This window comes from Bombus terrestris, chromosome 17 (genome assembly GCF_910591885.1).
Source record: "Bombus terrestris chromosome 17, iyBomTerr1.2, whole genome shotgun sequence".
NCBI lineage: Eukaryota > Metazoa > Arthropoda > Insecta > Hymenoptera > Apidae > Bombus > Bombus terrestris.
The window spans coordinates 11,485,913-11,502,399 of NC_063285.1; the positions used below are offsets into that span (position 1 = coordinate 11,485,913).

Here is a 16,487-nt window from a genome sequence, read left to right on the forward strand (position 1 = left end):
AGGTAATGTTGGGCTTTTCATTTAAATTTAAATTTAAATTTTATTAAATTAATTTTCATTTAAATAATTGTTTACGTAGAGTCATTTGTTACTTGAAAGTTGAAAATTAAATTGATCAGAAGAATTGTTGATGAACAGCTGATGGGTGTTTTAAATATACATATTTGGCACATTAGGCATTTAAATTTTCGAGTTAAGTCTTAAGGGTGCCCGGGTCTTAAGGGACAACAAAAAGTTATTTAAAGCAGGTCCGTAGTAAACAAAAGATTAAGAACAGCTTGTGTATATATTTGCGTAAAGGCGCGAAAACTTTCAACAGTATGATTTGTTTATGTTCGAGATGCTAGCTACTGATTAGTCAAGAGAGCTCCTATCACAGCAAAGTTGCCGCCATTGGTAGAAGAACTACCGCGACAGGTACCTGTGGTAGATGCGCGGCAAACAGCATCGAGAGACAACGTTTCTTTCTCTGCTCGTGTCAGTGTCTCGAGAAATCTGTTAGTACGGATGACGCCGGTAAAATTATTACAATTCGATTCTATTATCTTTACAATGGTGATAAACAGTGACGTGGTGTGAAGTGTATTATTTGCGTTAACCTTCTAATTTCCTGGAATCTTTTGCTGAAGGATTTTAGGCGCGGTATCGTAAACGTAAGTCATCTGTTCTTTTGCTTCTTTCTTCTCCTATCTTCCGTTAAGTATCACTTTTCATTTTTAAATTACCACTAAACGCGAAACTTTCGTTCAAGTGTTTTCTACATAAAATTTATATTAGTCTAGAAAGCGATTTATTAATATTAATTTTTGTTTCTGTTATAAACGTGATTTTTTTTTTTTTTTTTTTTTTTTTTTTTTGTGTGTATTTAGCATTTCATTTGTTTTCTCGTAACGTTCATGTGTAATATGTACGACTACGAGAATCCTGTTAAAAATGAGATAGTCTTTCGTATCTGATAAATTTTACGGAATTTCTTAATAGAATTGAAAATTAAACCGAGATTAGTATACGTTAAGAATAATATAAGCTAAAATATCTGATGTTATAAAAGTTGCAAGTATATTGATTGTAAATATATCGATTCTATTTTTCTTATTACGTTATCTATTTATTATATTACTTAGAAAATTTGAAATTTTCGTTTATTTCAAGATTTGTCGTTATTTTCGTTAGCGACTTTTTTCACAAAATACTTTAAATTTGATTAGAACAAGCTAATTTAATAAAGACTGAAATATAACCAACAGATGAGTTTAATAATAAAATCTTATTTCATAATTGATTCATTTTATTAATTCTCTGCATGTAATATATATGTGAATAAAGTTGGGTTTCAACCACAATTACATTTTTATATTGGTTAAAACATATACGTATGTAGTTTTATTAATATCAGTTTTCATAAATAACCTTCCTCTTATTATTTTTATTGTTCTGCCTGCTTATTGGTTTTCGTATTAGTATTTTATAGCATTATAAGTTTCTCACGAAATTTTACTCCTATTTGTCATACTATTTTACGTGTTTAACCAAATTTTGTTAGAAACGAGTGGATATAAAAATATCGGCATTCCTGGGAAAACACGTGCATTCATGAAACGTAATGTTTACTTTATTTCTTTTGCGTAATATGTCGTAAATAATTTATTAATCGAATTTTGAAATCAGAATTGACTATCTTATATTCGTTTTGTAACGAGGTGTACGACTTTCCCTTCTTGGAAATTCTCTCCTTTCTTTCTATCCTTGTCTTCCTTGTCCTACCTTCCCCTTCTCTTTCCTTTGCCTCCTTTTATACCGTTTCTATATTTACTTTTTGATAAGAGAAAAGATTTTGTATAGTATCTCTTCGTAATCTTATTCTTCTAACAGGTTCCTTATTACGTTTGTGTGTGTGTGTTTTAAACAAACAACATTAATACATCGCTGAATTATTTTCATTATTTAATGTCTCAGTCATAATTTATAATTTCTTAATTTGGGTAAACTTTTCCTCTGGGAATTATTCGTCTTTTAATTCGTTCTTTTCCCCTTTTTTTCTCGCATTTTCTGGTAGTGCTCGATGAATAAAGACGAAATGCAACGGTTAAGTTCAGCAATCTATTGAAAGTTGAAAAGTTGCGCGTCTTTAAAGTTTGGTTCTCCGGACATACCGTACGTGCTTTATTCAACGTGATAACAATTTAAATTAAACGATAAATTTTAATATCTATTTAGACATTACGGCCTACTATGCTGAAAACAGAATATCGTTCTATCATCGATATTATGAATCGATTTGTCAAATAATATATTTCATAAGGTTTTTTCATAACCTTTATTATCTTAAAAAACATATGGTGAAACCAGAAACCAGTCAGTGCAAGTCGATTAGCATTAAAACCGAGATGAATCAGATTTTTAGAAATTGGTTGTAAAAAAATAACGATGCTAGCAAAGATGTCAAAAGGATTTTTATTATAAGATAATATACGGATGAACTTAACTGCGAGAGAAACAAAGGAAAATCGCAATGACTTTTTAAAAGAAATCAGGTTGAATGAAAAAATTGCGACCTATATGAAATGTCGACTAAAAAATTTGAAAAAGTCAATTTATGTATCATCACTCACTCGCTATCGTTCTTTGCATCAAGGTTTTTGATTTGTCGTTGAAAAACTTTGGTAAAATGGATGGTAATGCGGCGGAATATAACGTTGTAGATGAAACGTGTGATTCTTTTTAATTTCTTTCACCGATCTACGGGTCTACGGGTCTACGGGTCTACGAGTCTGTATATGGTGGGTTTTGAACGACATTGAGCAAACTCGAAGGCCTCCCTTTTGACACCGACATCACGTTGATCTCTTGATAAATTGAAAAATTATTCTGCATTTATATTATCTTGTCTAATTAAACGGATTTATCACTCTTATAATTTCTTCTCTACAACTATTTGGTACTTTGCTTTTTGTCTTTTGATAACCAGACTTTCGCAATATTTATCCCCCTCTACCTCGTATAAATTTCATTATATGAGATTGAAAATATCCTCGATTATTTTATTTTATATTTCCGGATGTTTTTATATTATAACAGTCATGATATATTCGTTGGTTTACTTGGACGAAAGGAGTTAATCCGTTAGTATCTAAGAATTAAAAAAATTAAACAATACATAATTAAGTAGAGAAATATCTGTTTGTAATAAGAAATATAGAAGGTATATTCCACCGATCCTATGTATTATTAGAATTATTAAAGACTGGAAAGACCGGGAAAGTAAAGTAAAGAAAAAAGTAAAGATGGAAATTCTGTCACGCATCAGGATCAAATGGACGAGTTGAAGAAAGAAAGTCTCGGATAAAATCTTTCCGAGATAATCATATATCCGTTACCGTTGTATCGCCCGTGAACTGTTACTACAACTTATATCACAGTGATACTCGATCAATTAAACGTATTTGTTACATACTTTTAATATATATTGGACAAGGGATGAACAATAAATGTAGAAAAGCTGCTCTTGTGATGAATTGTGTTTCCATAACAACACATGGCATGCACTTTGCACGATGTCAATGCCCTCGTCATGTTACGTATTCAAGCTCGTTCGAACGAATATAATTGGACTACATATTTTGAAAGTGGTGATTCGAAGTCGATTTTTTGAAAAAATCGAGAAAACGGAAAACCTTCCTACGCCTTTATGCGAACTTTTTATTTATAAACGATATATGTATAATTCGAATGTCTAAAACATTCGTTTGTTTCAATTAATCGAAATTTCCTTACTATTATCGAGTTGTATTATCGTTTGTCTATTTTGAAAGTAATACGACTGCATTTCCTGTAATCTGTAGTCTGTCCAAACAAACCAATAATAATAATAATAATAATAATAATAATAATAATAATAATAAAATGATATTTTCATACAATTAAACAATTAAAGCATGAAACATGAAATTTAAATAATCGAAACTAAATGAATGGTACGATTCAGTGATTTTGAAAACAGTGAAATTCGCGAGTAATATATCAGAGTAACTTGTTTTATCTTTGTGTTGATCCGAATTGGAAGTGAGTTAGCCGGTCGGATAGGGGGCGTCGATCGGAACAGGTAATAATCGAAAGGAATAACGTTGAGCGAATTAAGCTGATTGCTGCAACATATCCCAAGCGAGACTCATTACGACGATAAAACAGTGTGTGGCCCGCCGTTGTCACGCGGTAATTTCACAGAACGTCCTCCTTTGTCGGTGCCCCAACCCACCGCATCTCGTCCAAAGACACATTTTTTTCTCGATGGAATTGGTCGCTCGCCCGATAGATAGCTCAAAGTTATAAAAAGCAAAGTTGAATACTTTGAACTTTGCTTAAAAACTTGGATTATTCTTTTGTACTATTTTATACATACTAGGCAAAAATATTTATAACGTTATTATATATTTATATTTTCTACATTTTCTATCATACGATACATGTACATTTTATTTCCGTATCCGTCAATATAAAAAGTATTTATATATAATCGTATAACACATTAAATCAGGCCTTGAACATTCGAGACCTCGGATGCCCCTGGAACGTCTTCTATGCTATAACAACGAACAATCCGGTTTCTTCTTCCGTTAATATCTTACGATCTATCCTCGTACTGACAACATTATAATTGTCTCTATATAATTTACAAACGTATTACGTTACGTTTCGAACGTGTCACGTGTCACGCGTAGTTTAGTAACCGCTACGATCTATATCGAAGAAGTTGACGACTCACTGTCACGTTTTTGTTCATTCTCATTCTCAATCGCTTCTCTTCTTCGTAAATATCGTAATTTCCACGAACCTAGGAAGCACGGAATTTTTCTTTCCTCTCGTTCTATAATGTTGCCTAACTAGGTAAATCCACGGACGATGAGAGACAAAAGTCAAGTTTAGAGAGGCAGAGAGAGAGAGAGAGAGTACACAGGGTGTGTTTCGTAATACGTGGGATCCACTAGAGGACAGTGGACAGTGGAGACGAAAAGAAGGAAAGAGTTGGTGTAAACGCGTATCCAATTTGACCTTATTTCAAAGTTATAATCGCTTCTATGTCTCGATAACAATCCGTACCTGCTTACCTTCGCAGAAGGTGCTCGAATGGCTCGGTCTCTCTCTCGAGAGACAACGTCCGTGGGCAAACGTAGGAAGAACGTGCTTTTTACCCCATTTGGCAAGCAACGATCTCGCTGTGCGATGCTGTGAAGGTAGAACATTTGAAAATACTAAAAACGTAATTTGACAAATCTCAAAATGCTAGATTTCCACGAAGTTACACGATTTTTCGACAAATAAATTGAAAATTAACGACACGCTGTTCTTTTTTTTATTTCTGTATCGACGTAGTTGCCATTTGTTGGAACAATGTTCCAAGAGTCAAAAGCGGAAAGCAAAAACACGCTTTAAGCGGTAATAAGTAGTTGGATCGGAGAGTGGTTTTCGTTCTCGTGAAACGTTATATGCTCGACTGGTCGTATTAATGGCTATTTGTTCGGCATTTAATCTGTTTAATTTTAGCGGTTCAACGAGTTTGACAACTTTCGACGATGACGCAATAACGTGCCTGCAAATGTATATCGTATCCTCGTTGCATAATGCACGCACGCGTGCAAGCCTAGAACGCGCTTATACGAGAAATCTAACTTAACGGTCGTAACGATTCTGTTTACAGCTTTTACGCATAGTACAAAGGGAATCTACGACACAACTAATACGCTTGCATCGTTTGTACTAAGCGAACGAACGAATAATCCAAATTTGTCAAAGTTTACTCGAAAAGAAAAACATACCGCAAGCCGTTGGATCGAGGAATTCGTTCGTCGTTGCTCTCTGTAACTTTGAGCCACTTGTTGGGTAAGCGACGAATCCCATCGCGATAAAGTGTCGCGTCTTTAGACGAGGACCGATCGTCGGGGCACCTACGAAGCAGCACGTTCGGTGAAATTACCGCGTGACAACGTCAGGCCCCACGTGGCTTCCAAAGACGTGGACAAAAGGGAGTCGTAACGAGTCTTGGTTGGCACGTCTTACAGCAGCCAGCTTATTCGCTAGACTGTTGCTCCTTGCTACGATCGCTACCTATTCCGGTATTCGCTTGCAATTAGCGAATCGGATAGAAAATTGACTTGCCTGTTGGATCTTCTTTAAGAAACACCGTACCTCAAAGTTATAGAAAGCAACGGCGAATACTTCAATACAAATCGGACAATTTGTTCTACTTTTTGTAAATATATTTCGAGTTTGGCTGAAAAATTTGCACTACTCGTTCCCACGCTTAATATTCAAGACATACCTACCAGGTCCATTTCTACGCGTTATCGCATTTAAGCTTGTTAAATACAGTGTTGTGAAAATTTTTACTACCGCCACGAATCGGTTTGACGACGATTAAACGATCAGAAAGAACCCACCAGGTTATCGATCGTAGACGTTGGTGTAACGCACCGGCTCTCTAAAAGATCGTTTCGCTTTGATCTTTGATCGGAATTAGGAGGGAAAGAGAAAGAATTACTTTACTTATTCCATTTTTCGCTCATTTTCGCTCAACACGTACAACAACCTTCCGTTAATCGTACATTTCTGTTCAAGCAAATTGAGAATTGGCCAAATCCGTATATACTTGATAAGTCCTCGAACTTGATCGTCTAAAAAACAAAGTCTCGTGACCTCGTTTGTGCTATACTTTGAATTGTGCCCCACGCTGTACAGCATAGGTATACTTATCTCATATAGGTGTACAGCGTAGGTATATACTTTTCCTGTTAATCGCTACACGCGGAAGACGATTTAAAAATTTCTTATTAAAAGACAAGTCGTACAACTGTTGGATACGTTAAAAGATCGTATTACCTATACAGATTACCTATACAAAGGTACGTAGCCGTAAGTAAAGCGTATATCAATATCGAAATATCAATATCGTTGTTAAAATACAAAATGCGGAGATTATGAGAGGTTGTAGGAGAGACGCAGAGATAGAGTAGAGATAGATAGAATGCAGCGGGCGTAAAAAAGATGTGTAACCTTTTCGCGAGTAAGCAATTGGCGAGGTGGCGATTCCCGTTCGGAGGACGATGACACGTGGAAAAATTAGGTCAGCAGACTCGATTATACCCGACCAACGGGTCGCTTTTCTTTTTCACTTCGATACTTACTCTCGTTACTCTTGGCTTTACCCTTGGCGGATTTACAAATTAAAAATGACTTTGTTCGTCCGTACTATGTAACCTGCACTATCCGAATTAATGGGAAGACGTAACTCTTCGGACGAGGGAATTTTCGCATAATGAAAGCCGCGTCTCTCTTTATAATTATTTTTCTTTTTTCTTTTTTTCAGCATAAGCAATCGAAATAAGCAATCGACGATATTTCTACAAATTTCAGATAAAATATATATCCAGATACTGTGCCGTACCTTCGTCGCTGATTTATTACCATTGCTTTACAACGGATCGTACATATTTATTTCTCAATTTCGTTATAAATTTCTTATTTTTCGAGTAATTTTCAATTACGTGTTTCTATTTTTGGCTTAGTTAATTACGAATCTTCTAGCGTTTTTTCAAACACTTTCACACCTTCCTCTAACTTTCGAAGCATCTTTTCCTCCCTTTCAATACGACGCTCGATACGACACGTTTCCACTTTGATGCCGTTATACGCGAGATATTAACGCGTAGAATATCAACTTGGTGTGAAAATAATAGAAAAGTGATAGAAAAAATGATAGAAAGGGCGCGTGGTAGCGGAGGACACGAGCAACAAATATTGCTCCGTTAATTAATAAAAGTTTGCAACGTTGTGATCGCCTGTGTGTGAAGCCTAGCCCCCGTTCATTAAATCTCGTATTTGTTGTTTTCATTGCTCCAAGTTGTTCTACGTTTGCTCTAGATCGTTTCAACTAGATAATCGTTTATCTCGAAAGTGTACGATTTCGAAGCTATTACATATACCGATGTTGTATACAAATAGTTGAAAGGGAACGCGAGAGTTTGAGTTTCCTCGTGATGATGTAATTTTTTATGAATTTACTCGTGTAATGGAGTATCCAAGTTGTAGTACTCCGATGCGAATACCGCACGAACATAGACCATCGTTAACGCGATTAATTATGCAAAATTCTCTTCTTTGTACGAGCTTCGTGAGAAGTAGATAACGCACGAGAATACGTTTACGAACGTGTGTAATTACCACGAACAAGCGTAATTTAAAATAACGTCTACTTAGCTTTTCTGAATTTTACAGATTCCTCGGTTTATTCAAAAGAATATAATTCGATATCAATCATATACGAACGATCGAACGATTAAGTCGTTACGTTTCTTCTTATGCGATATACATACGTACTCGTATATTGCGTAACGTCGTTGGTAAACTAATTTGATAATAATAATTATTCAGTAGCACGATATTATTAACCATGCAAACGCCTTATAACCTGTATACAGAATGCACACGATATCTACGTAATAGGAAGCACGAGCCAGAATATTATAAAAGCAATCTTTCTTTCGTAAGATACAAGTACGAACATTGCTGATAATTAATATGACTTAACATATATAATATGAATTAATATATAATTAATATAGGGCAACTGCGTCTAATATGGAACACTTATGACTCTTCCCTGAAAGGAGAAACACGCTTCTTTCTTTCAAGATTTATCCGCCCAAAATCCTTTTAATCGTTAAATCGCACAACTTTTCTAGCAGATTTCATTCGGTAGCATTCCTTTTCAAGTTGCATTCCTTTTCTGACTGCTAACGTCTTAACTCTACTTCCAATGTCTCGAACATGTACTCGAAACGTCGAGGAATTCACATCGTTGTCGCTGTATTCGTGTTTCGATTTCGTTATCCATTATTATATACGCAACGTCGATCGTGGTCGATCGAAGAAGATTCGCCGCGTTGAAGCGATTTTATCGGATCGGCGTTATCACGACCACCGAATTCTACGGTATCGTGGATTTCGATGCAGAAAAAGTTTCCTCTTGAAACTGGTGAAAACAGCGTCGGTCGGACAATGCGGTTCCTAATTTTCCCAATTTTTTAACCACATTCTTCATGATTCCGATGAAAACGATGAATACCTTGGACCCACTTTTCGTTATTATTGCTTCTTCCGTAATTGCCGCCACGAAATAAATACAATTCCGTATCGTCGTCATTAACAGCGTCATTGACACGTTCCATATTACCTACGATCGACAACGCGATAAATTTTAGAAATACATCTCGAACAAGCGATCGATTCCGGCCTCACGGTTGGATTTTTAATTAGCAAGAAACTATCGAAAAATATCTTTTACTTTTATTTGAGAAAATATCGAAAGATACTTTTCAATCGAACGATCATCGGCGTCACGCATCGCCGTTAATAGAAGATGCTTTTACGTTACAAGCTGCAGCGCAAAGATAGGAGAGCTAAAGCGGACATTCGCAGCGGGACCGCGACGTAACTCGGCCTAATAGCTTCCTGATTATTTCGTGAGCCGCTCAGCTGATTTCCTCTGCCTTCTGCTGCGATAGTTTCATTCCTCGTTGCCATCGGGACGATGAGTTATTTCTTCGCGTTTACGTTTGTGTTTACGTTTGTGTTTGCGTTTGCTTCGGATTATTCCCTGTATCTCTACGTTTTTTTTTCTATTATGCATCTTGAGCGATTTACCACTGCCTCGTTTCTCCTGCCTTTCACTGTTTCCTCCTCGCTCGATACGCTAGGCTATATCCCATAGCAATTCTCTGGCGAGCGTTTTAACGTACCTATTTCTATTTTACGAGGGACGCATTTTCTCTTTTCGTCTTCCAACGAGTGTCCTCTCTAGATGCCCTAAACGTTCTAGATGCTGTAGATGCTCTGCCCTTCCCACCGTTCCTACATATTCGTGTCTTCTCTTATCGTATCTGATTTTATCGTACCGCTCCTAGTATTACTATTCTTTGTCCCTTTAAGTTACAGTTTTAACTATATTCTATTGTTCCAAACGTTTCGCTCCTAGCTAACACACACACACACACACACACCACTATTCCTCGTTCTCCCAATTTTCTCTTCTTTTTCTTTCAGACACCCGTTCGTCAATACCTTCGATAAAACTCTCAACTGTCTCGCGTATTCGGATCGGTCTCCCAAGATACTTGAGTAACCTGAGTTCGGGTAATTTTTGTATAGCCGGTAATTTTTGTTACGTTACATGCACTGCAGTCGTCGATACGTAAACGCTGTAACATCGTGATTACTTTTGACGAAATACGAGGCCGTCTTAATAAAATCGGATGCATTAACGCGTCATTCGTTAGATGCTGTATTCGACTATGAATGCAAAGGACGTATTCTTAATTAACAGAAATTCGTCCTAATTCGGCCAATTTTCGCAGCTCTTTGTTTCCCGCCTACGATGATTTCAACGACGAATACGTCGTCTTAATCGAGCAACTAGAACGTCTCGTAGACGTTCTGTATGACGTTTAATTTCTTCTGTCGTAAATGCTTCGTAAAATTAGATAAAATATTTTACTATGCACACGCATATTTTACACAGCATAAAAATCAGTTCACCGATAGCGCGGCTAACGTTCGTTTACGAATTACTGTTCAAGTAGCGTGAGTTATGATATTCTTAATTCAGTACGCAAGAGTACCGAACAATATTTACTTTTTTTCAGTTACAGATACAATTTCAGTCTCAGCGAATGAACGAGGCTAAAATGGGCTGTGCTTCGCAGTGTGCCAAGTATTTTCTATGTTTCTTCAATTTCATTTTTTTCGTAAGTATTGTATTCCTTTACGACATTATTTGCGCATTCCTTATCGCGACATTATCCTACATATATTTATCGTTAATTCAATTCCTAATCAAAATATAATTTCTCCCTTATTTATATCCGCTACCCGGCAGCAACCACTCGATTTAAGCGAAAGTCGTAGATACGACCTGTTGATTTAAAACGACGACCACCTATTATTAACCTAGTTGGGCTACTGCTACTCATCCCTCCAACTATACTTAATTCTTATCTAACTATTTAAGTCTCCATCTAGTTACTAACTAACTATCTAACTATAATCGCTTAACTCTTTGCCTAACACCCCTAATACCTTCTTCCTTCTTCCCCTTCTTTTCCTTTCCGCTTCTCTTAGTCAGTTCGCAGCTTTTTCCTTCACTTTCTCGTTAACTATTTCCTCTATACCGACCGACCATCGTCCTCTCTCTGCACTGCAAGCAGTTCTCTGCACTCTCTCAACGTGTACTTGGAAATTCCAAATTCGCGTCACCGCAACCTCGCATCGTCTTCCCACGTCGTTTCTTTCCTTCAAATATTCCTTCAAATATCTGTTAACGACTAACTCGAACGACTGTTTAACCACCAGGGCTAGCGATTTCAGCCGAATATCCGAGATACCTGCGAGACATTTGTTTCTCTCGAAGGGATTCGACCGTTTCGCCACCGTTTCCCCACCGTTTCGCCACCGTAGTCATGTAATTCGCTTCTCACTCGCCAGACCCAATTTCTTACGACACCTTGTACCTCTAGATTAATTCTTCTTTCCGATATCGCTATACATCCTGGCGTGGTAGAAAATTAATTAAATTTTCATCGGATTTGTCTACAGGTAGCCGGAGGGGCTGCGTTGGCGGTTGGAGTTTGGCTCTTCGTCGATAGCAATTCTTTCACTGATCTCGTCGGCAAACTCGATCAGTCGGACATTTTGGTAAAGTTTCGGAACAATTCTCTCGAAACAAAAATTTTCCTTTTAAAAGAAACAACGAAACGAAAGAAGAAACGAAAAAATCTCACTCGACCATGTTAAAACGGTATTGCCAGAATATAGGGAAATTATTTGATCGAACGATTAAAAGAAAAGACAATCGGTAGTAAGATTATTTGTAGTAATAGGATATTCTTTACCGATTCACGCTTCGTTGATTGCGACACGAAAGCGTTGCCAATTAGTCAACTACCGAGAAGAATATATCCGGCACTTTCTACTCGTAAGCTCTTATCGTGTACAGGTTTTCATTTTCGTTTCCTCGCACTCGTACTTACTTTAGATTGTTCGCTTCTAATATAGACAGCTATGCTAAACAAATGATAATGATTATAATAATATTATTAATAAAACGAAAGCAATAGTTTTATACCGACCATCGTTCGCCCATTAGATGTATATATTTATTCATAGCAATGTTATCGAATTAATCGTCGCTCGAAGGAAACACGGTAGTAGCAGAGAAGAAATTATAAAAGTAACGTTCTACACGCTATATGTACCTATATATCTATATATTATTTATCGTAGGCTTAAATGTAGGCCTAAAACCTACTACAATCTTTCTTTATATAAGTGCTATTTTCTTCCCTTTGTTTTTTCTTTCACACTGTCTTCAACGTAATTTTTCTAACTTGTATACTAAGAGCAACGCTTACATCGCTATATCGTAATATATTTTTACTTTCAATTACCATAATATTATCTTATATTATATATTATTTATTATACATGTATACGTTATTAGAACTAAATTATAATATGTTTCAATACCTAAACAAGTCGTATAATTTGCTCTCCGTCTTTTCTTTCGCTTAAAACCAAGTATCTCTAACGTTTGACTTTTCAGAAAATCTACAATTTTCAAATAAACTCGAAACAAATATTTCAGACCTTACTAAAAGTTTAAGTTCTATAGCTTTAGCATATTGGTTTACTAAAATGTTTATTTAAAATCTTAACGGATATATTAATTCGATAGTACGTTGATCATAGAGTTAAATTCAATTATTTTGTTCGTAGAACAAAACGGACACCGACGTCATCAGGATAATATCGTACATCTTGATTTTGGCGGGAGCGTTGACCTTTTTGATCAGCTTTTTGGGCTACTGCGGAGCGATGTTTGAATCTCGGTGTCTTCTTTGTGTCGTAAGTACTTTTGTAGCCGAAAGAAACAGACTTTAGTGTCACACGATACAATTAAGTTTTTAATTATAGTACGGTGTTCTTATTCTCCTCGTTTTGATCCTGGAATCTGTTGTAGTAGGTTTGGCTTTTGGACTTAAAGGGGATGTAAGTTTATTTCTTTCATCGTATTATTAGTAACGTAAATTCCAATCTTAGATAGATATTAGAAGATATTAGTCTGTTCGTCGCAATTCTTTCAGGCAGAGCAAAGTACACGAGATTTTCTCAAGTCTACGATCAAATACTATGCCAGTAGCATCGATAAAACAGAGACAATTACAGTGACGTGGGATGGCATAATGACACAGGTTGTTAAAAATTTGCTTGTTTGATTAATTACGACAAATTTTAAGGCAAACAAATGCTTAAGCCCGAATAAGTTTTAACAAGCGGATTTACATACATTAACCTGTTATATGTATATGTTTAGCTTCATTGCTGTGGAGTAGACAATCATTTGGACTTCCGAGAGAGTACAAACTGGACATCTACAGATAAAATTCTACCTGAAGCATGTTGTATAAAGGAAAACAATATTTTGAAGGATCCATCTTGCCCTGTCAGTCCTACTTCCAATAATTCTTATTATAAACAGGTTTGAAAATACTTCGTTCAGATTAATAACTTTATAATCAATTTATTATAAAGACTATTCGAGATATATAAAAAGCTGTATAAATATCGTAGGGTTGTTATGGAGCAATAATGAGGACGATCGAAGAAAATGCGGCTATAGTAATCGGCGTTGCGGCTGGATTAGCATTTGTCGAAATCCTGGTTATTATTTTAGCTCTGCACTTGGCATGCTGTTACTGGCGTCCACAACACGGTAGGCTTGCACTTCTCACTGATTGATAACATGAATATTTCGTTTTACGAATATTACATCCGATCAAAACAAAACCGATATACGTATATGATAATCATTTGAGAAAACAAATTTTTCTCCTCTAGTACGATTTGAAACGATTTGAAACGATTTGAAACGATTTGAAACGATTTGAAACGAAAGTTAGAAAGGTTTCTTTAAAACATTCGAATAAATACATTCTTTTAGCTTGCGTCGACGTATCGTCAAAAAATGCTTGGCGAATTAACAGCAATGAGAATATTCTATTTATACTTTTCAAGGCTTCGAAAGTTAAGTGTTTCACTAAAAACCAATTAGTTTTCAAATTAATATAAGCTTAGTGTAATTCTTTTCTTTTATCCGTATATCTATGGCAACGAATTTCATTCAAATTGAAAAGAATAGAGGATAATTCCATATATTAATAAAATTATCAGTATTACTACAAATGTTGAATAAATTGGCAACATTTAATATTCCAATATGTCTATTATTAAAATTTTTAATTATATATACATATAATCATATTTTTTATTAACTATTATTAATATTATATCATTGCATATGATATATTTGTATTATTTATAAGCTCGTATATAAGTAAAATTACAAATTAACTAAAAGTCATCGTATTCCGTATTCGTAAAGTAAAGTACATTTTCTATACTTATATCATAGCACAATAGTTTATTAAAACCTATATATTTTTTGTATCGTTACGATTTTTCCGAATAATCTAATGATAACGAACTGGAGCAGTTCACGCAATCATTTGTCGTCAGTTCATATCGCGCACAAAACATTTTCGTTTGCAGTTTTAACTTGTTGGTGTTGCTGTTGACCACATGCATTAACAACCAGCTCTTCGTACCTTCTTCTTGGCTCCTTCCTTCATAGAAGTGAAAATTGGCTTAAACTTACTACTCGAAACTAGGCCAGAATACGTGTTCGTCATCTACTCGATTATATTTTATTACTTTTCTAAAAATATTCATAAAAGTGGAAATGTTTATCGAGTAATATTTTCTATGAATATTTCAAATGTATGTAAATGTAAATTTTTATTGGGCTAACAACAACTAAAAGCTATAAGTACAAAACTTTCAAATGCAATTGTTTTGTTTTCTCAAGCAGGACGCTCGATGATTTAGCTAGTTATATAATTAGGAAATTAATCTAATTAGTAAAAAGATGTTGTTCATTCTTTAAAGTAAACCAGTACAAAAACAAATAAAGAGTTTAAAAGCAAGACACTACAGAAAAATTACATATGCTTGCGTTGAACTACTTTTTGTGTGTGTGCTTGTGTGCGCGCGCGCGTGAGAGAGAGAAAGAGAGAAATATATATATATATATATATATATAATAAAAAGAAATATATATATATATATATATCTTTAACAATTAACACAGAACATTATACCGCATTATTTTATTAAGTTATATTTACTATAGTACATTAATATGTATAAATGATACATATTATAATCGCACTGTTTATAAGAGAAACTAAAATGTATAATAAAAATTTGTAATATTTTATAATGTATATTTTACATTGTTTTATACTGTACAAGAATCATGATAAAGATTTTTTGTATTCTTTTTAAACTTGAAAATTTTTTCTTAACTCCTCTCAATTGTACGGAGAAGCATGCTTCTTCTTACAATCGTTCACGAAAATATTAATCATAAAGAAAAAACTAATTGTTTTATTATTAAACAAACAGCAGTGCAAGTTGTAGAAAAAAATTACCTTACGATTATTGTTGTAAAATTCCATGAAGATGTTTAAAAATTGCAAATATGAGAGATAAATCCAATAATTCATAGTAATATATTATTTCCTTATTAATATATGTATATTAATAATTAATATACAATTCTGCACATATATGATTAAGTAATTGGTCAGTTATTTTATTCTCGACGATTAGTATAATTTATACACATTCCAAGTACGTACAGAAAGCAACTATTGATATTCTAGTTTCCAAATATAAATTATTTTATATAGATATTTCAAGAAACTTCTTTATGAAGCAAAATTTCGTATTACAAGAATCATAATAAAAATAATATATTATTATGAATTATTGGATCTTTTTAACATAAATGGGCATAAATAAATATTTTATTCAATTAAAAGATCTTAAAAATTTTGTCATCTATGAAACAGATACGACTAAAAACGTTGTTATAATTAGAAACATCGTGATACTATTAAAATTTATACATTTTTAACGGCACCAGATATCTGTTTATGGTAATATTATCATCAATGGTGCCTACATAATAAAGGTAATGTATAGTTATAAACATATTAAGATAATTTATATTTAAATTACATATAAGAACTATCATTTATTACATAGATGATCTTACATTATTATTCCATAATCTAATCGTAAAGTTCATTTATTCTATATTTGAACTAGTATCACAGTCACTGTTTTATAGTAAAAAGAATGTTTTTAGTGGCCAGCTTTTTCTATAACCTGCTAAATTTAACAATTTGATGTAATCGTCTAACGATAAATATGAAAAGAACTTGATGTTTGATTTTTCTTTATAAAGAATACAAAATATTACAAACTGTTTAATTATTTTCATAATACATCCCTCGATATAATAAAGTTTGTACTAT

General features: G+C 34.3%; 1 protein-coding gene and 1 long non-coding RNA gene across 10 annotated transcripts; one reads left to right on the forward strand and one right to left on the reverse strand.

Moving 5' to 3' along the window:
* The first annotated feature begins 416 nt into the window (after nucleotides 1-416).
* On the forward strand, nucleotides 417-15,107 carry LOC100643385 (tetraspanin-1). 9 transcript variants are annotated; one of them, XM_020867383.2, is made up of 10 exons: nucleotides 7,473-9,651; nucleotides 10,096-10,203; nucleotides 10,695-10,796; nucleotides 11,644-11,742; nucleotides 12,823-12,951; nucleotides 13,021-13,095; nucleotides 13,191-13,298; nucleotides 13,421-13,585; nucleotides 13,678-13,819; nucleotides 14,656-15,107. In XM_020867383.2, the coding sequence occupies exons 3-10, from the start codon at nucleotides 10,722-10,724 to the stop codon at nucleotides 14,679-14,681; spliced, it is 819 nt and encodes a 272-aa protein (XP_020723042.1). In that variant the 5' UTR covers nucleotides 7,473-9,651; nucleotides 10,096-10,203; nucleotides 10,695-10,721; the 3' UTR covers nucleotides 14,682-15,107. The 9 variants fall into 9 exon arrangements, with proteins under 9 accessions (XP_012173338.1, XP_012173342.1, XP_020723042.1 ...); XM_020867382.2 differs by having other exon boundaries at nucleotides 10,096-10,185; XM_048413987.1 differs by having other exon boundaries at nucleotides 7,473-9,606.
* LOC125386807 lies at nucleotides 4,410-6,183 on the reverse strand. The gene is made up of 2 exons (XR_007227230.1): nucleotides 5,814-6,183; nucleotides 4,410-5,223 (listed from the first exon to the last, which is right to left on the reverse strand). It is a non-coding gene; the product is annotated as an uncharacterized LOC125386807 (long non-coding RNA).
* Nucleotides 15,108-16,487: the final 1,380 nt, after the last annotated feature.